This window comes from Aedes aegypti, chromosome 3, assembly GCF_002204515.2.
Source record: "Aedes aegypti strain LVP_AGWG chromosome 3, AaegL5.0 Primary Assembly, whole genome shotgun sequence".
In the NCBI taxonomy this organism is placed as follows: domain Eukaryota; kingdom Metazoa; phylum Arthropoda; class Insecta; order Diptera; family Culicidae; genus Aedes; species Aedes aegypti.
The window spans coordinates 352,109,150-352,131,085 of record NC_035109.1 but is presented as its reverse complement, the minus strand read 5'-3'; the positions used below and the strand labels follow the sequence as shown (position 1 = coordinate 352,131,085).

At 37.1% G+C, this 21,936-nt stretch overlaps 1 protein-coding gene across 1 annotated transcript in view; it reads right to left on the bottom strand.

Annotated features, from left to right (window-relative positions):
- LOC23687515 (neuroligin-1) overlaps positions 1-21,936 on the bottom strand; it is an 820,739-nt gene that overhangs the window by 100,154 nt on the left and 698,649 nt on the right. Inside the window, exons 12-13 of the mRNA XM_021849531.1 lie at positions 2,339-2,477; positions 1,965-2,247 (exon numbers count right to left, since the gene is read on the bottom strand). Coding sequence (XP_021705223.1) covers positions 1,965-2,247; positions 2,339-2,477 — 422 coding nt within the window. The remainder of the gene's footprint in view (positions 1-1,964; positions 2,248-2,338; positions 2,478-21,936) is intronic.

The following is a 21,936-nucleotide window of genomic DNA, read 5'->3' as shown; positions in this document are numbered from 1 at the left end:
AGTATCATTCAACCAGCTTAGTGGCCGAACCTGATTAAGGGGCGCGCTTTTGAGAGTTTAATGGTGAGCCTGTTCGCGAGTCTGTTTTTTTTTGCATTGGTTTACAGTCGTGAGGTGCTACGTGTCGCGAAAATTCCCACCACTGACGGACACCGTCTTGAGGCATTTCGTTGCACATACTGTAACTTTTTAATAGACAACGGACAAGCATGCTCCACAGGGCGTAGCCGAGAAACAGCCCTTACGAAAGCTTTCAATAGCTAACGCTAAAATCAAACCCACTACTCATGAAATGATGCGTTTGCATGACGACACTTACCGGAGAAATGATGCAGTTGATCTTAAAGTGAAGATGAATCGAAGCCAAAGATCAAATTTTCAAGAGCACGGATTTGGAGAACCAAACTTCCGTTTGAGCTGAAAACTTAATCGATTGGTCATTAGCTGGTGGTGACCAATCGATTAGGTTTTCAGCTCAAATGGATGTTTGGTTCTCCAGATTCGTGCTCTTGAAAATTTGAACTTTGGTTTCGATGCATCTTCACCTTAAGCATTATTTGCTGCAATATTAGAACTTATGTGATTGATGAAACATCTGTACCAATTTACCATTGGAATGATCAGGAATTTCTTGACTGATTCTTACAAGCGCAAAATATCGCCTAAAAACTGATCAAATGAAGCTGGTTAGCTCAAGGATAAACAAAACTAAACAAAACTTATAAGAAAAAATGCTTTATACAATTCAACTTACGCTCTGGGTGTACATTTATCCGTTGTCGATGGTGAAAGAATGGCAAAAGAACGCGAACAGCAGCGCGCAAAAAAACTTCCTTTGTTTTATTAGATTTTGCCGGGAATCCTAATTCCCGGCGCTGTTGTCATTGCTGTTGAAGGAACTATCTGCGCTTCGCAGTGGAATACGGAACGATAAAAATGGCATTAGTTCCTTCAGAACACGCTACTTCTGTTTGTGTCTGATTTCGAGCAAAGCGAGAAACTATCACTAATCAATGGAATTTTTCGCAGAGGAAGAACGTTTCAATTTGAATCCCTGTTGAGCAAGATACCGATGAGTGAGGATGCTTTCATCGTAAAAGAATATCAAGCTGTTGGACCCATGATAAGCATCCTATAGCAATCCTCCGATCTACGATGCCATTCATCTATGCAACTTCCAATTTTGGAGGTGGCTTGGGCATGGCAGGAATTAAATCATCAATATTAACTTTCTTTACTCGATCAGCCTTGATTGCCGCGTAGTGTCAGTAGCGGTTATGAGAAGGTTCACCTTACATATGACCCCTAATTTATGGTGTGACATGGCTTAGTTTCACACAGTGTACTCTGTGTTTTTACCTTCGAAGACTTTCAAATAGATTCCAATCTGGCTACCTGCTGCTGTTCTTTTCCATGTTAAGATTACAAAAAGGTTTATCCTGCTTATTTTGGATAGTTGCTACGGTTACAATAGCTCAGATCAATTTTCAGCATAAAAGAACAGCAACACTATCAGCCTTTGCAGACTCACACAAAATGGTACAGCCCAAGGACGCTAGTTTAAAAACCTTACTTTCGTAATAGATAACCTTGTGGACCCAGTTTTTGCTACTTTCAGTAAGCAGGAAATGACGAACTCGTCGTCTCCATTAGACCATGCCTTATTTTTCAATAATGTGAAATGTTATAAGTTCGTCATTGTAAAGTGCTCGTTTTAATAACAAAAAAAATCAGGTAAAAATTTGAAGTTCGTATGTGAACGCTGAGTGGTCCCCCAACGGCCCTGAAAGTATTAGGCGTAGATAACCCCGTGGGCAAAGTCGAGCTCGCTGCTCGAAAAATAAGAGACGGCCTAGTCTTCATCCACGCGGTACCAATTACTGCCCTACATGGGGAGATAGCTGTACCTATCATATGTCGAAGCGCATTTCAATCACCATCAATCGCAGAAGGAAGGTACTCACATATGCTCAGATACTGCTGCGTGGTCGTCTCGAATGTGTCCCAGGTGATGCCGCGGAAACGCGTTCGCTCCTTTGCCGTTCCGTAGTCCGGATGCAACAGTGGCGCCTGATGGCCGGCTTCGTTCGGGTCCCCGGTTTTGCAGAAATTGGTCACAAAATTTAGCACCGCTTCGTTCACTCCCATATCCTGGCGGGTGTAGTTCTGCCCAAACGAGGGACCGCCCTGAACCAGCGTCAGCCCCAACACGTACGGTAGGTCTTCGCCACGGATGCTTCCCAGTCGCTGCGGAAGATACGAAGCAAAAAAGCGCCCACCGGAAAGTGGAAAAATCAATTCACTGGGCATTTATTTCAGATAATGACAGTCAACTCACCTGTGGATACTCGGTTTCCTTGGTCTGGTAGGCGAAGTGGAACATGTACGTTTTGGCTCCCCGGCGAGCGTGAAGGTAGGCCACCTTGATCAGTGGTGCCACCGTGTGGCCATCGCTCAGCGCTTCCATTGTCGAGTCCCTGGTGGTGAGAGAATGAAAGGTGAAGAATAAGTAACCCTAAAAACGACGGTCTCAATAAACATCAATCACGACGAGCATAGACAGGTCAAATTAACTTCCGAGCATTTACTGGAATTTTTTGATTTCTTTTTCCTGTTGATGCGAATGCTTATGGACCTCCAGATGCAATGATAAAATGAAATGATGTGTCATTAGTTAAGGCATGATTTGTCTAGCGGGAGGGAGCCGAAACTCATAGATTGACAACTTTTCTTCTTCTTCTTCTTCTTGGCATCATGTATCCACTGGGAAAAAGTCGGATTTTCCTTTTTTAATATATGGTTTTATCAAGAATTGGATTGCTCACTATCACATGATAACATGTAGTAGCTGTCAACTTTGCTTTTGTGTTGCAATATATTTATTTATTTACATAGTATTGAATCATCAAATTTGATAAAACCTCGTTGACATTCTTACGCTCATTTACTTGCTCCACGGCTGTGACTCTTCAACTTTGAATTTGGACCGCGCTCTCCAGATCACTCTTGGAGTAACCATATAGGCTCATACATCTATGTTCTGTTAAGTTTTGAGTTTAATGATCGTTTGAGTCTTTCCAAAAATATAGTCATATAAGCTGTTGTATGATTTTGACAAATTCGATTTAATTATTTATGTTTTAGAAAATTTATGAGTAATACGGACGTTTCCAAGATCTCAGTGAAGTATAGGTAAAGGATCTACAAGAATAATCAGTAATCTTTCGGAGGTTCATGAAATAAATATGATGGGTAATACAGCTGAGTTATGTCAATTTTCGATTCCAAATACTAATTCCAAAACTCCGATGAGAACAGGCTGTCGGGGTAACAACTGTAATCAGTAAGCACTTCAAGATTTAAACGTTAGGTTTATACTGACGTTAGCCTCAGAATTTATGTTCTGTCAAGTAAAACTCAACAGAAATTGGTAGCTACCGGTAGATCTAAAAGTAAACTACCGTTGTAGTTCATAGTATCCTGGAAGCGTTGTTCAATTCGAAATTTGATAGTTCGTGATTGTATGAACCTATATGAATATAATACTTCTTGATTTACCTTGTAATTGGTTTTTTGGATTACTTAAGCTCTGATTACACAGTGCGTGCAATGCACGAACATTTGTGCAAGTTGCACGAATGTTTGCGCGAACTGTGTAATATGAGCACGAACTACTAGCGAACATTTTATAGGAACATAGTCGTGCATTCCAACATGTTGGTTCGTCGTACCTGCATTGCATAGCAACCGTTGGAAGTTGTGTTGTACGAAAGGAAACCAAATTATTCATTCGTCTTGGTCAGATAGATAATGAATCCAATGGTGTTGGAAGAAAATGTCTCCAGTATCTCTTAGTGGGAGTTCTCCAGCGTCTTTTTTAAGATTTCTCCAGGGATTTAACCAGAAATTTATCCAGGATAATCTTAACAGTGATACAACGATTTAGCCAGAGATTCCTTCATGAAGAACTTTTGATCCCAACCAGATTTGTTACAGACCGGACCAGATGGGACTATCAGCAATTTCTCAGAAATTCTGCCTGGAGTTCCTCCGAAGATTCTTCTAGGAACTTCTCCAAGGATTATTCCAGAAATTCCTCCAGGAAAATCTCTATAGGGATTCCTCTAGAGGTTTTGCAACGAATTAAAGAGTTCCAGAGGGAAAGTCTGCAGTGATTTCTCCATAGAATCCTTCGGTAATATTTTCAATAAGATTCTTCCAAGAATTCTTCCAAGAATTCCTCCATGAACTTTTTCGGGGATTGGTACAGGGATTCCTCCCTTTCAGGCATTTTTCATGCGATTTCCCATGATATTCCTTCAGAGACTCCTCCAGAAATTCTTCTAGAGACTCCTCCAAAAACATATATACAAGGATTCTTTCAGAGATGTCTCCAAAGATTTCGCCAGGATTTACACTAGGACAGCTAATCTTAGGATTACTCCAGATATGCATTCATAAATTTCTTCGAGTATATCCTCAGGGTAATCCCCAGGTAGTCCTCTCGAAATTCCTCAAGGATTTATTCAGGAAACTTCTTCATGGATTCTCCACGGATTGCTCCAGAGATTCTATCAGGAATTCCTGCAGGGACTTCACCAGGATTTTTTCTGGGATTCTATAAGTAATTACTTCACGAATTTCTGAAGGATTACGATAGCTTCAGCAAAATAGCTTCAGCAAAATCACTACAGGAATTACGCAAAGGATTTTTCCACGTTCCCTTGAAGTTTATCTAAATAATTGTTCTGAGTCTCAAAAAATATCTCCGGTAATCTTTTCAAGAATTTCTCTAGAAATTCCTCCAGAGATTCAACCATGAATTCCACCCGAATTTAATCAGAGGATTATAAAAGGACTTTTTTGGAGAAATTTTTAGATATATTCCAGGAACAATCCCTAGAGCATCGTTTCCCATGCGTGGATTTCGAGAACCCTCGACCAGCCAGCGCTTCGCTTTGTAGGTACAACAAAAAGCGAGGTAACGAGGCGTTGGGGGTTCCCGAATCCCAAGTCTGGGATACTATGCCCTAGAGAAACCTCTGAAAAAAAAAATGAATCCCTGTAGGATTTTATGGAGGAATTCCTTGAGAATTTTCTTGGAAGAATCTCTGGTTAAATCTTTGGAAAAAAAATTCTGGAGAAATACTTGCCGGAGTTTCTGGAGAAAAAATCTCTGGAGGAATTGCTGACAAAATCCCTAGAACAACTTTCGAAGGAATAATGAAAAGAGTTTTCTGGTGTAATCTGTGGGAATATTCCTTAATAAATTGCTGGAAAAATCTAAGAAGGATTACCTGGGTAAATTGCTGAAGTAATCCTTGGAATCATATCTAGAATTTTGGAGAAAACCCTGGAGTATGATCAGACAAATTTCTGGAAGAATCGCTGTAGAGATTTTGCCGGGGAAATCTCTGTAAATATTTCTCTGGGAAAATCCCTGGAATAATCCTTGGACGAATTGCCAAATTTATGGAGAACAGGAAACATCTCTGGAAATATTACTGGAGGAATCGCCGGAGGAGTCTCTGGAAGAAATTCTTGGAGTAATGGAATGAAGCTCTATTGGAATTAGTTTAGAATATACGGTTGTGATTGAAAGTTCTTCCTAAAGGAATCCCTAGATAATTGTTTAGTGAGAAATTGGAGAAATTGATATTGTAGACATTTGAAGAAAATTATGAATAATGATACGACCTACTGGGTGGCAGTATAACGTTAGTCGGGTAAACTACTCGGAAATGAAATCTTGAGAGTTTTTTTTTGTGAAAGTCCTTAATAAATTTCTCGTAAAACATTGTGGGGCTTCGTGGCCGTGCGGTTAGCGGCGTCAGTCGTTTAGGCGTATTGTGCCACGAGGTGTGGGTTCGATTCCCGCTCCTGTCGGTGGAAACTTTTCGTCAAACGAAAAATTCATCACTGGGCCACTGGGTGTTTCGTGTTGTCCGTTGCCTAATGTTAGTGATTGTGCTCAGTCTGTGCAGCCTTTGGCTGAAATCGGTGTAAATTGAAGGAATTTTAAAGAGTTTTTGAAAAAAATATTAAGCGATGATTTGGGAGAATTACAAACCGATGTAAAATTTGATGAGCATCTGGAGAATCCATGAAACATAAAACAGGATCCATAAAACAGTCCATAGAAAAAAAATCATAAATACGAAATAAATGAAAATTTTGAATAAAAAATCAATGAATATTTGGAAAAGTTTTTGAAAGTATCTCAGTGAATATATCTAAAAGTCGATTGATTTTGAAGAAGTTTTCAAAAGAATATATTAAGTTAGGTAAGGAACGTTTTCAAGTAAAATCCATGAAGCATTCCAAAAGAAGGTCATAGAATGTGAGGAATCTTTATCAAACTTTTTAAACTGAAAAGCTTTTCTACTATTTTCCAATTTGAAATTATTTAGATATGTTTGCTAGATCATTAAAAGCTGCACAATATGAATTTTTTCAGGAACATATCGCAGGATTCCGTTAAAAACACTTTCATCTTGAATTAGTCCAAAGATTTTAAAGGATTTTTTCCCAATTTTCTTTAAAGAATTCTTCTTGGGTTATTTCAGGTATTCCTTCAGGAAACTGTTTAGAAATTCTCTCTTGGATTCTACCAGTAATTAACCCAAAATAAAAAAAAAAACAAAATTTGGCAGATAACTTGAAGTTTCTCAATGGTTCAGGAATCTCAGAATGAATTACACCAGGGATCTTCAATTATTTTAGATATTTATCCAAGTGTAGTTGCATGAGTTCTAGCAGAATTTCTCCCCGTTTTTTTTCAATTGTTAAGGGTCCTTTCTAGAATTCTTCCAGAGAATACTTCCTCCAAACTCGATTTCGTTTGGAAACTACGTTCGAGGTGAGAAAAATCCTGCTTTATAGCTCAAATTAGTAAAATTTATCAGCAAACCTTTATTCTAGAACTAATCCTAATGTAAGAACACCTGGCCTGTAAAATTCTCTAAAATACATGTTTTTTATTGAAAAAAAAAAAACACGGTGAATATTTGCTAGAGCAAATAATTACAAATTCACTAAAGCTATAAATAAAATAAAACATGAAAAAATTCTTGATAGAATCTCAGAAAAATTCATTTCATATGTGTCCAAGAAAACCTTTGCGGAATCTCGAGAAAATATTAAAAATCTTTAAGGAATGAAAAGAAAAAAATGTTAAGGAATTGCAGTAAGTATTTATAAAATGAAAAATTTCTATTGGCTTTCAGGAAACAATAGTAGATTTATCTATGAAAGAAATACTTATTGATGAAGTTGTTTTTTGAATCAAAAAAAAATATTTGTAGAATTCACGAAAAAGTTCTTTAGGAAAATTTTCTTTATTAACTTCGTAATATTTTAGCGTTGAAGAATCCGTCTGCCCACAATTGAAATTTGTTTGATGAAAATTTGTTCACCGCGTTTCGATTGAAAAGAATAACATGTAGTTAACAGTTTTTAATGTAATATAATGTAATTTTATTTAGTAGGACGAAATCATTAATGAAAATGTTGTGGATTTTAAATGAGAAAAATCTGCTTTTTTAAATCCTAAAGACAATGTAGGATCCTGCCCGCTTAGTGTTTTTTTTTAATGATTCATCAAATAAGCTGGATCTGCAATGCTCAATTAGTTTTTTAAATACATTAAAGAAGAAAATGTTGAATGTTGAATTGAATTTTGAAAATTCCATTCCATTCCAAACCGAGTCCTCAAAAAAGTCACATTCTAAAAAAGTGGATATATTTGGTTAAAAGCCTGGTAGTCTAGTCTACGATGATTATGAGAAATATTAGAGCACTGGAGGAAAGTATTGAAATATTTGTAGATCTCTCAAGATAATTCTAAAGGAATGCTATGTAGCCATTGGTTTCCAAACTTGATAGATTATGTTAGTTATGCCTGTAGATTCGAATACATGTTATCAAAGGAGTTTCTCGATAATTCTGAATAAACGTAGAACTTAAAACTTGATAGAACAAACTTTTTGGGCCTATTTCGCCTTTATTCTTATTCATAAACATCAGATAAGTCAAGATCAGATTTTATTTGTTTGAGTCTGCTTAACTACGAACGCTATTGATAAACCTATCGTGTACCTGATAAAGCCACCACGTTTGTTGCGCTTCGTGTCTCCTCTTTACAGATGGATTCGACGCGAACACCAATCTTTCAGGGATTCACTGTAGAGCCTCGCGAGCCTACACTATATTCTGTATTCTACCAAAGACGGTCCCAAACACCCATAGTTCGAACTTTCCAAGTGTTTACAGATCTTCTTCGTGTCCAAAGAGGACCACCGATATTAACATATTAGCAATTTACGAGGTATATTCGATGCAGGAATGGATAATTTTCGACCACCGTTTCTTCTAGAGTCCCCAGGGGAAAATCGAATTACAGGTTCTTTACATATAACTTTTTCGTTCTTAAGCGGAAATACTTCTGGTTTTTTTTGCAGCCTCTTCTCTATTAATTGAGGGAATAAATCGACTACAGCACCTATGGTCGAAAACGAAAATAAGTACCATTTTCAATACATTTGGTCGATTTTCTTCATATAAACATGCAGCACAGGCGGGCCTTTACAGTTAACAGATTGCGACCATATTCTCACAGTGGCTTCTGGTAGTCCAAATTTACATATCTGGGCATGTAACATAAGATTTTTACAAATTGATGAGTTGGGTCACCTTAGTTGTGCATACCTGTCACCGTTTCAAATCGTCCCCTTAATGCTACAACTAGATAACTCGAAAATCAAAATTTTGAGATGTGCAATTTTGAAAGCATGACCGTTTAACAAGGTGATGGTTAATCGCAGAGATTATGATTGAAAAATAATCTTTAACTTGTGTATTTTGAATCACACGCTTAAGACCTGTGGATATTTTGCAGATCTAATTAAGAAAAATGTTTTGACATATTGAAGTCAAAAATTTCAAATTTCGAGTTATCTAGTTGTAGCATTAAGGGGACGAAATATTCTGTCGAAAATATCCATTTCAAGCACGAGCAAACAAATTGGCTGGATATATTGAAATCGTACCCCGTTTATTAAATCCGGCTTTCCGTATGGCTCCTCTTAGCGACATAGTCGTCTCTTCTTCATTCTGCTGACATAGTCGTTTTTTAAGATGTCGTGACTTTCTGCGTCTGTGCCCTGCGTGTCATTCATGTGTTCGCTGTAGTAATGCTTTGTTAAGTTGACGTAAAACGAAATGGTCGCCTAAGACATTTTATATGAAAAATGTTGGTCCCCAAGGAACATCGACATATCTTTTAAACCAAATCACTAATCATTAATATCGACACGGTTTCTTAAACTAAAAGAGTTTTTTGATAACTTGTGAGAAAATGGTGCAAACTTTCCAAGAAACAAAACAGTTATCGCGATTTGAATGTTTTTCTTGCGGTAAAATATGAAGCTGTCGGTAACACCAGATTATTGTGAGCCCACATGAAGATGATCGAAGTGAAAAGTGCAAAGAGCAAGCAGCGTGGATCGTACCGCTCACACTACCGAGCGATGAAAAATCATCAAAACGATCTGAAAGTGAACCACAACCGAATGAAGAACCCGAACGGTTGTTCGTGTTCATTTGCACATTCTGTTTTGATTTCTATGAAAATTCATCATGATTATTGTTTCCGATCGCTGTTCAGCAACATTGCCTCTAAGTTTGCCAATATTCTTTAAATGAGTTTGCTCAATTACTCAAGATCAAAGTTTGTCTAATTGTCTTCATAAGCCCTCCCATGACATTTGTAGTCGAAACATCGTTGACGGTTGTCGTTGACGAAAAAGGAAGTTGTGTTAATTTGCCAAACTACCAATCTGCCGTGATTCGCAAGTAAGGGGTCATGCACAAATTACGTCACGCTCCAAGGGGGGGAGGGGGTCGAGCCAAGTGTGACAAGCCTTACAAAATTTTCGGTGGACTCGAAGTGTGACGAAGTGGGGGGGGGGGGTCGAAAGAGTTGAAATTTAGCGTGACATAATTAGTGTACCATCCCTAAGTCTCATTTGAATTTTTGTCAAAATTGAGTTAACTTCAGTTCTCAACATATTTTTTAAAAAATTGCTAGTGAGACAAGAGTTTTTGTTCGGTGAAATTAGAAAAAAAAAATTGTGGAGTCAAATTGTCTCATTATGAGAAGTAATCGCATCTCAGTCACACAGATTTCGGCTGTAAGCACAATCTGAAAGTTTCGTTGAGATTGAAACATGTTCTAGTCCGCTGGATTTTTGTTCCACTTGTACGGATAACGTGTTTGAATACTTCTCTTCCCATTTTCTCAATACCTCAATGGTCTTCTACACATATACACGATTCCATTGAAGCTTAAACTAAACTAAAATCCGTCAAAAATTCTCCTATTGCGGTTAACCTTATGACTAACCAATTCTGAAGGCTATTCCAATATACTCGTTGAACTGCACTTAAAAGTACTTAGAAATACCGTTTTGACTCATATTCCGCACACTTAGGGCCAGTTTTCGAAGATCATCCTTCTACTTCAGGATTCAAACAAGCATGCTTTGAATAAATTCCAATAAGTGTGATGGTTTTGAACTGTGAGGAAGGCACAGATACTACTCACGAAATTTGATACGAAGTTTTTCCAAACTTCAAGATCGCTTCGGTTTACCAACGACAATCAAGACAGGCTTGGTGGAAATCGCGAGTTCTCATTTATTGTGTACCTTCGATTTTTGTGGACAAACATTAAAAAAGGGCTACAGTTTTCTATGCGTTTAATTTTCATTTTTATTGAAAACAGTAAAAAGATGCGTATTCCAATACATTATGTTCAATTGAAATAATGGGTGCTCACGTGACGTTACTATTGAATGTGCATGAATTGGATTCGATTTGATGAAATGTAAAAATATGATTTGATTAATTACGCGCTTTTATCATGTTTGATCATTGTTTAAGATCCTCACAGCGACAGTTCGTGACAGCAAAATCTTGGCTCACTTTGACGTAGAGAAATTTTGTATCGGTTTCTCCCTCCCAGGTTTTGAATCCAGATTTATCAATCTCAGTGATCGTAATTTTGCTTTGAATCCTTAGTGTCAGCATTGTATTGCTGTGTGCATTTGAAATGCAAATATCAAATGCGGGAACACCAAACGCGGTAAGATTTTTTACAAGAAATGCGATGTCAAAAATCGATTTATCTTGCTAGGGCGGCGGTGATTTATTTAATCGTTGCTAGGTGTCCTTTGATTGTTTTGTGTTACCGCATTTGGAGGACGTTTAGTCAAGATTTGCTCCTCAAATGCAAACAGCAATATTTCTGAACGGGAGATGTTTGTTTCAATTTGGTTTAGGGACAAAATGTCGAAAGACAAAACGTCGAATCCCAAAACGTCGAATGCAAAAACGTCGAATCCCAAAACATCGAAAGGGACAAAACATCGAAGGGACAAAATGTCGAAAGCAGTAGTGTTGCTAAGGAAAAAAATGTTGCGATGCGAACGGTATTGGAAAAAGCAAAATTCGCAATTTTCATCACAGTAAGCATGGAACGAATTTTCACTAAAATGTCAATTTCTATCCAGACAAGAAGCAGTGAAGCACTTCGAAAAACAAATTCGCCGTACCTCTGGATGCTTATAACAGCAAATGAAGAGAAAAAAGTAGTGTAACGTGTACTGGGACGAGTTGGAAGGCAAAGTTTGGAATACGATATCAGTAGATGTGAACAGGAGGTTGTTTCATGTGTTAACTGACACGTTACCATTTTATTTTGTCCCAGCCGTACCAACTTGCCCCTTTGTACTTTACATTTTTTTTCCTACGACTAGTGGGCGAACAAAATTTCAATTTGCCCCAAAGCAAGATGCCTCAGAATGTGATGATTCCAGCTGTTTCGTATATTTGGAGCGTAAGCATTTTACGTTAGATAAATTTGTTTTCACCTAAAACAAAATCTTTGTATCTCAATAGGTTCATTTTTTTTGTGGTTATGTTACAGTTAAATAACTTCTCAAAATTTAATACAGAACTTGTTTGAAGGTGAATTGAATTTGCTACTGGTTAAGCTTCCTGTTGCTAGATAGAGTATTATTCATTTTTATAAGATACATCCGTTCTTTCAACAAACTAGTGACATCAATTTCATCGAATTTACGAATGGATTCTTGATAATTAGTGGATTTTTTATTCTTCTAAAATGTACTCATTCTTTTATTGAAAAGGTACAAATCAACCAAATAATTAACTTATTTTTCAATGTTTGACTAAATAGCACTTTGGTGAGATACTTCAAAAATTATTTTAAACACCAAAAAATTTGTTTTCATATTCAGATAAATTTTAGTTACTTACCATTTTATTTTTAGTATCACTTCGAAGACCAGCTATAAATTACGATATCATGGTGATAATAGTAATACCGAAATATTTTTCAATGCTTCAACTGTTTAAAACATTGTTGAGTGTTTAAATTTGACGTTACATTATTATCGATTTTCTTCGCATTACTTATTAATCGAATAGGTAGTGACTTTACAGCGCAAGTTTTGACAAACACCCTCGATTTTTATTTCTTTGACGTATTGTTCCATTGACGTTTTGTCCTTTCAACGTTTTGGATTCGAATTTTTTTTATTTTCGACGTATTGTCCCTTCAACGTTTTTCTATTTCGACGTTTTGGAATTCGACATTTTGTCTTTCGACGTTTTGTCCTTTCGACGTTTTGTCCCTTCGACGTTTTGTCCTTTCGACATTTTGGCATTCGACGTTTTGGCATTCGACCTTTTGTCTTTCGACGTTTTGTCACCCAACCGTTTCAATTTTGTGTGGAATTGGACAATGACAATTGTTTACATCACAAAGCTTGCTTTGATTTTGCCATAAAGAACATTATAGTTTGGGCAAGGGCTGTAGGACAAAAGGTCAAAGGACAGAAGGTCGAATGACAAACGGTCGAAGGACAAAAGGTGGAATGGACAAAAGGTTGAAGGGACAAAAGGTCGAATGGACAAAAGGTCGAATGGACAAAAGGTTGAATGGACAAAAGGTCGAATGGAAAAAAGGTCGAATGGACAAAAAGTCGTATGGTTTCGCTCACGCTTTCAGATGGATAGGTGATAAGAGAGACATATTGCAATAGTATTGAACTGTTGTACAATATGGTGGTTCATTATTTTATCTATTCTTAACAGACTCCAACTGAACAAAGGACGACTGCATTTTTGAAATTAATTCGAGTCAGTTTTGCTAGAAGTTTTAGTTACGGACATCATAAGGTCCGGTGCCATCAAAGTTACGAATATGACCTTTCCTAAATGTACCTTTTGGATCATCTCTATTAAAATTGGAAGCATTAGACTTGGAGGGACTTTGTTAGATGCGTTTGCTGCTTCAATTTGTCGGAAATATTTTCACAATGGTTAGAGAAGCCTAGATATCGTATGAATGCTTTCACTTATGGATCGCTAGAATCAACTCAACTTTCCAACCAATAGAGAAAGTGAACCAGTTATGGCCATAGTGGTTCCCAATTTGACCATATGCGACATTTTGATAACTTTAACGTTTTAAAACTTTTTGAATGCTTTAACATCAAGATATAGCTTAAATCTAACTACACCCGATTCTATTTTTGCACGGGGGATGCGTACCATGCAAAAAAAGTTTTCAGTTCAAAATTTCAAAAACCGTGCAAAAAAGTAACACCATTTCTCGACGTTTCATGCAAAAATAAGGTTTTGGCGTAAAAAATGTATGGAAACTTTTTTTGCACGGCCGTGTAAAAAAAAATCCGTGCAAAAACCGAATCTGGTGTACTACAAGACACAAAATTTTTCAAAATTTTTAGACATTAAAGTAATTACATATGACGAAACTGAAAACCACTATGTCCATAACTGGTACACTTACCCTATCGCAATAAAATAAAAATACACTGCAGTAGAAGTAAGCATATGTCCTGTCAAACCAAATTATTCCTTATATTTACTAAATCCTCAATGGTAACTAGATATATTTTCATAATTACGCCAGACGTAGCATCATCAAGGATTCATTCCTGGGATTGTATCCTCCCATACAAGAGGCAAGATTCAAAGCGTGCCTTGATTAAAAGAAATTGTGCGCACGCAAATTATCTTGCCTTGAAAGATTAGGATCTCAGCAGCTCTTGGAGTGAGATTCGAAGACTGCTTAGGGCCTGAGAGAGAGGAGACAGCTGGCTTAGATTGCGAGCTCCCAAAAGTCAAAGGAACCTGTCACCAACTGTCACTGGAAAACAGAGGAAAAAGCGTCAAAATTCAACTGAATTAAAATTCCTTGGTGTTGTTCGATGATATCACACTTTAAAATGTAGAAGACCTAAATATAGTTTGGCAAGCTGCGATTGATTTTTCCTATCCATCCTTTTTCATAGTGAACAACATGAAGTTTATATGATTTCGACCAAAATAAGTTCATTTGACCGTTGTGCACTATCCAAAAATTGAAGAAGGCTAGAAAACATGCCAACTGTCAGTGAGCTGTCTCCTCTTTCTCAGCTTAGGGCCAACAGTGACTTCAACATGTGATGGGCATAAATCAACTGATATTTGTGAAAATTTTATTTTCTGCGCAATGTAGAACTGTAAGTTGTTGAGTATGCTGATAACAATGTTTATTTAAAAATGCTTGGAAGACGTTAAAATTCATTTAGAATTGACTGCCATTTCCTGGTAATTTGATGACATATTTCAGCGAAACATTTTAATCAAATCGCCATACAAAACCCGATTGTTGGGAATTTGAGTCTGTTCGCAATTTGTGTGTGTGTGATACAATCCACCTCCCACTGGCCGGCAGTGCTTTTATGGAAGAAAATTGTATGCATGTATTTAATGATACCCTTCGATATCTTTATATCTGCAGACAATTTTAGCCCAGGAGATGAAAGGTGATAGCTCTACTGAAATTCCAACGACCCATTTCAAGAATGGCAGTCAATACACACACATTCTGAGGTCATTTTCATTTACAGTAAGCCCCGCATAAAAACATCCAGATATCAAATGGATATATGCAATGTTTTTACACTTCCCGAATCGAAAATTATATTTTCGACCCTAGCACGTATTTAGTTTGAATTGGTAATAAGTGAGTAAAGTAAACAATAATAAAGAACGATTTTACCAGGATGTGAAGCAGTTTTTCTCCGTCGCCGCACTGGGGTTTCCGTAAAATACTATACACTTTTTCACTGCACTCCACGCGTAACACGTTCGATCCTGACCGCATCACCCGCCCCGCAGGAGCAAGCGTCGCAGTCAAAGGATCACACACTACTGCAAAACAGGGGAAAAAATTCTCCGGCAACGAAAATACGCGCGAATCCGTCAGCAAAATCAATCGGACCATATGAGTCTGTTCGCAATTTGAGACAAAACGGTACAAGCATCGGAGCCATGTGAGCATTCGAAATAAAACTTGTAATATTTTTGCAATTTTATACTTATTAAGTAAATGTTAGCTTCCATTTATTATTTTTTCTATAATTTGGACACACATGTTTGAAACTGTACTGACTATAACCAATTTTTTTTTTAATATCTATATTTATTCTGAACATTACTCATGATTAGTATGAATATGGAAATATGAAAAATGGGTTTATTTCAATTAAATTAAAATAAGGAAGACATTTTTTTTTTGGAGTGATGGTTCGTTACCATAGAACCATCACTCCAAAAAAAATGTCTTCCTTATTTTCATGAAGTGCTAAACAAATTATACACAACAAAAATATATTCTCATTTGTTATCTAAATTACTGTCATTTTGCTTCTTTTCTGTTACAATTGAGAAGGCACAACCTTGGCAAACTTTAATTGTGAGTGAAAACCTCAAAACAAATCATAAAAATTATACGAATCGGCAGAAAAAATGAAATTTTGTTGCATCTTGCAATCAACATCTGGAAAAAAAAGGAAAAAATAAACCTTTAAATGCATTTCGGAAATAAAAATTCCAAAATCATTTGTCTTCTGTCGAGATCTTGTGAACTAACCAACCAACTTCAACCATCTAGCTACACGAAGACTAAATAAACATGCCACCAAAGTTCGATTGTATCCCGGTGATGACAGTCCCGGAGCCCTGAAAAGCCCGTCTTCAAAACAGGAAACAAGTAAAAACTTTTCTTCCGTCATGCCTTGGATGGACAGAGGTCCAACAATCGTGAACCAAGCACACAATATGACAGTGTGGCAAAAAGTGTCGAGTGGGTTCAGACTGCGGGGGAAGGTTCAATCCGTTCTCCAGCAACGCGGCTTTTCCCAGCTGGGCACAATCACAGACCCTATTGTTCGGTGGGTGGGTGGTTCCTTCAGTGTCTCGAGAATGGTGGTCATCATTCTCCGTTGTTGAAGCCGACCAGCGGCCAGCAGTGGAAAATTGACAAAGTTTTGCACTGTCTCTGGCATCACCGCGTGTCTTTCAGGAAAGGAACAATATTTCCGGGGAAGGGAAAGGAGCTTGGAATGCACAGCGGAATAGTTTGAAGTCCAAAAATCAATAAAATAGCTATCTTGTTTTGAACTCCCTTACCTTCCCAGGGGCCTAACTTAGCCGAGTGGTTAGAGTCCGCGGCTACAAAGCAAAGCCATGCTGAAGCTGTCTGAGTTCGATTCTCGGTTTGTCCAGGAGCTTTTCGTCATGGAAATTTGCTTGACTTCCCTAGGTATAGAGTATCATCGTACCTGCCACACGATATACGAATGCACACATGGAAAGTTAGGCAAAGAAAGCTCTCAGTTAAAAACTGTGGAAGTGCTCATAATAACACTAAGCTGAGAAAGCAGGCTCTGCCCTAGTGGGGACGTCAAGAAGAAAAAGAAGATCATAAGTTAAATGACCACTTTGTTGTCTAACCAGAACCACTGTGGGATGTAAAAAACAGGGTCCGGCAAGAAGAACACTCCTCGCTCGAAGACAATAGCATCCGGGAACGACGACAGTCAAGTGATGATCAAGGCACGAGCGGACAGTCCGGTTTATCTAGGAGGGACCATGATTTCTCAGTTTTATTTTATTTGCTTCCACTGACTGCTGGCTAGGGCGACGACAGAAGGCGCACGAAAATGGACTCATCTGTCTCCTAAATGGTGCTAGTCATTGGGATTATCTGGGAGATTCATTTTTCTTCCATCACTCGGCATGAATCGGTCGGCAAATCTGAACGTGAGTAGAGTTTTGTTTGTGTTACGTTCGGAGCTGGGATGATGAATGGCCGACGGTTTTTCTTTCGTGACAATTGAAAGACTATTTGATTTTTGCCACAGTTGATTACAAAGAATTGCAACGCATCTATTTTTCCATTAAATCCATTTTTCCATTTTTTGATCTATTTTCCATTAAATAATTCAATTTCTTCCATAGCTTATAGAAATAAGATTCATAAGGTAAAAAAACCTTTGAAAATGATGTCTGTTCAAATTTATGTTTCTCCTCTTACAAAAAAAACTAAACCCTACCTAACCTAATGCGTATTCGATAACAGTTGCTAATGCACTTGAGAGTACAACATCTATATGCTAATCATGTGCAAATTGCATAGTTTGACACCACAAGTTAGCGCAACATATCATTCGCATCATTTGGCATTCAAACCACTTTGCCGCAGAAACAATTTCGATAGATATTTGCAACTTTTAGTCGATAAACGAAGCGTATGCACCAGGGTGTTAGGGTGTTGTTATAAAATGTAGTGAATGTGATCACTGACTAGCTGTAAGTTATTTTTATGGGAAATAATACAATGAGACAGGTAAAACACGATTGCTGAATCATATTTAAGTTTTTTTTCGTACCTTCACATTATTTAAGATATACAATGGGCAAAACTAACAGGAACAAATATCTCTTCAATTGAATAAACTCTCATACAGCCCTTTATTATTTGGAACGATAAAAGTTTACGTTTTGTTGAATTATGCATGCTTTCTTTATTAGGAGAGAAATTCAACCGAGCATATTAGACACGTTCCAGCGTAACGCGACACCACGAGGAACAGACTTTCATCATCAAATGAGGCCTCGGAAATTTGCCTTATGACCATGAGATTAAACAGGTGTCGTAACGCGACACCATCGCTGAAAAGCAGTTTTTCAAACATCAGTTTATGATCGCCTAAATCTGCTCTGCCATCATTTTTACAATCCGGGTTTGTTCTAGGCAATCCTTTTATATATTAATAATAATCAGAGTGTGACTTTCGCGTACGCAGCCAGAGAGCTTTCGCGTATGCGGCCAAGCAACTGGTACACGAGGTAAATAAATGAATGAATGAAAACGGAAACCACTAATAGTATGCAAAAAATGTAATAAAATGATACAGATAGTACTTCTCCGTATCAGACATATTCGTTTTGGTAGTATTCATCCTTTTGAGGACTTGCAATTGCCACATTTTGATCCTCGTTTTATGATGATGAAATTCCTCATTTTGCGTCTCCAACCTGCGACACCCGTATTGTTGAGTTGTTGTCCTGCTCCTTTGCTCCTACGGCTACATAAGATGAATAGTATTGGAAAGAAAAGTGACCAATTTAAACCATCACTTTTCCCTGTCATAAAACCTGCAATTGTAGTAGTAAGAAGATTTATGTTTGACTCCCTCTTACCACTATATGCAAACACAAAGCACGTGGTATATCTGTCAAAACACTGGATGGCATTTAAACATGCCCTGTATTCGAACATAAAGCCAATATAGTGCTTATTTAATGCCTGTATGCATCAGGCTTAGAAGCATTAATGATGCTATAATAGGGTTTCTATGCAGCGGAAGTGCTGTTATAAGGTGTGTAAGCATTTGTGGTGCTATTATAATGCATGTACGCATCTATGATGCTGATTAAGGGCTTATTATTAGTGCTTATGGTTACTTGGGAACGTTAATTAACTGTTTCCGTCAAGATTGTCGTGTCGTGGGGTCATCATAGAAATGAGTCTTGATTCTTTACAATAATATTTAGCTGTTTCTGTTAAGTATTTTGAAAATGTTTTCGGTACAGAACCTGCGGAGTAAATAGAAATGCAGAAAAACAATGGACGATCTTCCCTTAGCTTTTATTGAAGGGAAATAGTTTTACCAGCTTAAAGCATTGGCGCAATTCGGCTGAAACCTTCCACGTTTTTGTGAGATGCAAATACAGTTGTGTTCAGAATAATAATAGTGGAAGCCGATTTTCATACAAAATGCTCAACTTTGGCATGCTGTAACTTTGTTTCTCTATGAGCAATCAGCATGAAATTTTAGCAGTGAACTACAAATATGCTCAATTTCATTTTTACGAAATTTGAAAATTTTCACACTACCGGTCAAAAAGTTAAGCACCAGGTGAAATCGCTCAAAATAATAGTAGTTTTTCTTTTGCAAATTTCTGTTCAGCAACAATTTTGTAAAAATGGCATGTTTGTACCTTTATCTTTGGTGGAAATGGTTGAAACAATAAGTGAGAAAAATTCAAAAACTCAAAATACAGCTGATATTTAAATTATTAAAACTACTATTATTTTGAGCGATTTCACCTGGTGCTTAACTTTTTAGCAGGTAGTGTGAAAATTTTCATATTTTGTGATAATAAAATTGAGTATATTTGTAGTTCACCGCCAAAATTTCATGCCGATTGCTCATATGGAAACAAAGTTACAGCATGCCAAAGTTGAGCATTTTGTATGAAAATCGGCTTTCACTACTATTATTCTGAACACAACTGTATATATTTTCTTTGTTTTTTTTTGCACAAAGCTGATCAAATAGCTCTGGTTTTATGTCTGATTTTTAGAAGTGACTCAAATCTTATCAGAAAGGTGTCGGTCGGTGAATGGATAGCCTCAATCCAGATCAGAATTCCTTATTATATAACGTAATAGATGACCGAAACTGTTCATGGACATACAGAAGTGACCACTACAACTCCCTCCGGAAGATCCGTAAAATTGGTCGTAAAAATCATCCTAGATCACAGCGTGTTTTTTTAAATACGTCAAAAATCATAATTATAGAACATAGGTGGTCTTGGATCACCAAATTTCATTTCAAACTTATTAAAATTAATAATTGTACAACATAAAGGATGGTTTTGACACTATGACAAGACATCCTGAAAAAAAAACCACGTATGTCTAACGATTCCATTAAAAACCAGAGCTATTTGATCAGCTTTTTATGAAAATTATGACAAAAACAGACATATTCACATCTCACAAAAACGGAGAGGGTTCCAGCGGGGTGGAACCAATGCTAAAAGCTAGTACAACTATTGCCTCCCACCAAAAGTCAAAAATTTCAAATATCGGTTGAGGCATGGCCGAGAACGAGCATTTTGAAAATTGTAGTTACGTCCTTGAAATTTACGGTTTAAATTAACGTAACGCGACACCAAAACTTTGCCCTTAGTGTAACTTTTTGAAGAATGGTCCGTTTTTAGATCTTTTTTCATGAAAACACGTATCTTGACGAGTAGGAAGATAATCCATAATATGAAAGTTGTATAAGAAGTATTTATTTTACAATGTCAAAAATCAGGCGATTTTCGTAACGCGACATCATATTAATGTGATTATTTGAAAAAAAAAAATACGATTTCAAAGAACCAATTATTCGTTCAAAACAATCAAACCCGCACATAACAATGCACTGGATATCCAGTGGATACGAGTAACTGACACTGAAGAAGACTGCAAGTGGTAGTCGAAATACGCGTATCTGTCGAAGCATTTAGGAGCGGAATTAAAAGGTACACGGTAATCCATCTACTTTTAAGTTTCTCTATTTGAGATTCTGCTCAGAAGGTTCGAACATTCATTAAAGAGAAATAAATTTGGATGATTTTTTGTAGATGTTTTGGATGATGCAAAAAAATACCTGGAAGAATTTCGATTTACAATAAATCATGGAGCACTTATTGGGGATTGTTCAGATAAACGCGTCGGAAAATCATCAAAATATTTCCTAAAACTGTTTCAACAAATCATTATAGCAGAAACAATGAAGAAATACCTTTAGTTAGCTCTAATGAACTAATTTTAAGATGAAGTTTTGAATTTTGAAGGAGAGAAATTAAAAAGATTAGTGTGCTGTTTAACTCTATCAGGGTATTAACGTTTTCAAAGTCAAAGAACCCCACGGAACAACGACCACAAGGATAACCTAAGAACAGAAAGAGCATAACATTACTATTCTGTCACTATCTGCAAAAAACAAATGAAATTAAAATTTGTAAAAATAACTTGTATCGTAAATATCATAAGAAAATGTGTACAAGCTCAAAGCTTACCTATGCGCCAGATTTTTGGGGGCCTACAAACTTGAGTTGATTTGATGTGAAGTCAGAATTCAAGAAGTAAATTAAATATGGGGGCTTAAATCAACAATCCCCCGGGTCCCACGGGCCTTTCTGAACTATAAAGTATAATAATAATGGATAACACCGTGGAACACGTTTTTGTCTCAAGCACCAAAATACCGCTTTTACCAAAATAAGGATTGTTAAATCCATTGCTGATTACAAAAATATTTTAGCACGTCCAATTTTTGAGATATTCACTATTCTTCTCCTTGGCATAAGTGTTCTTATGAGCACTTCCATTGTTATTAACTAAGAGCTTTCTTTGCCAAAGTTGCAATTTTCGCATTCGTATATCATGTGACAGGTACGATAGTACTCTATGCCCACGGAAGTCAAGGAACTTTCCGTTACGAAAAGATCCTAGACCGACCGGGAATCGAACACAGACACCATCAGCATGGCTTTGCTTTATGGCCGCGGACACTAACCACTCGACTAAGGAAGGCCCCGTTGTTGAAAATGCAAAATTTGACTAATTCAGTTAACTTGCATGCAAGTTTCCCAGCTTGTATGGCAATTTATTCGTTTAATTTTCCACAGAATTCAAACTTCATGTGTACC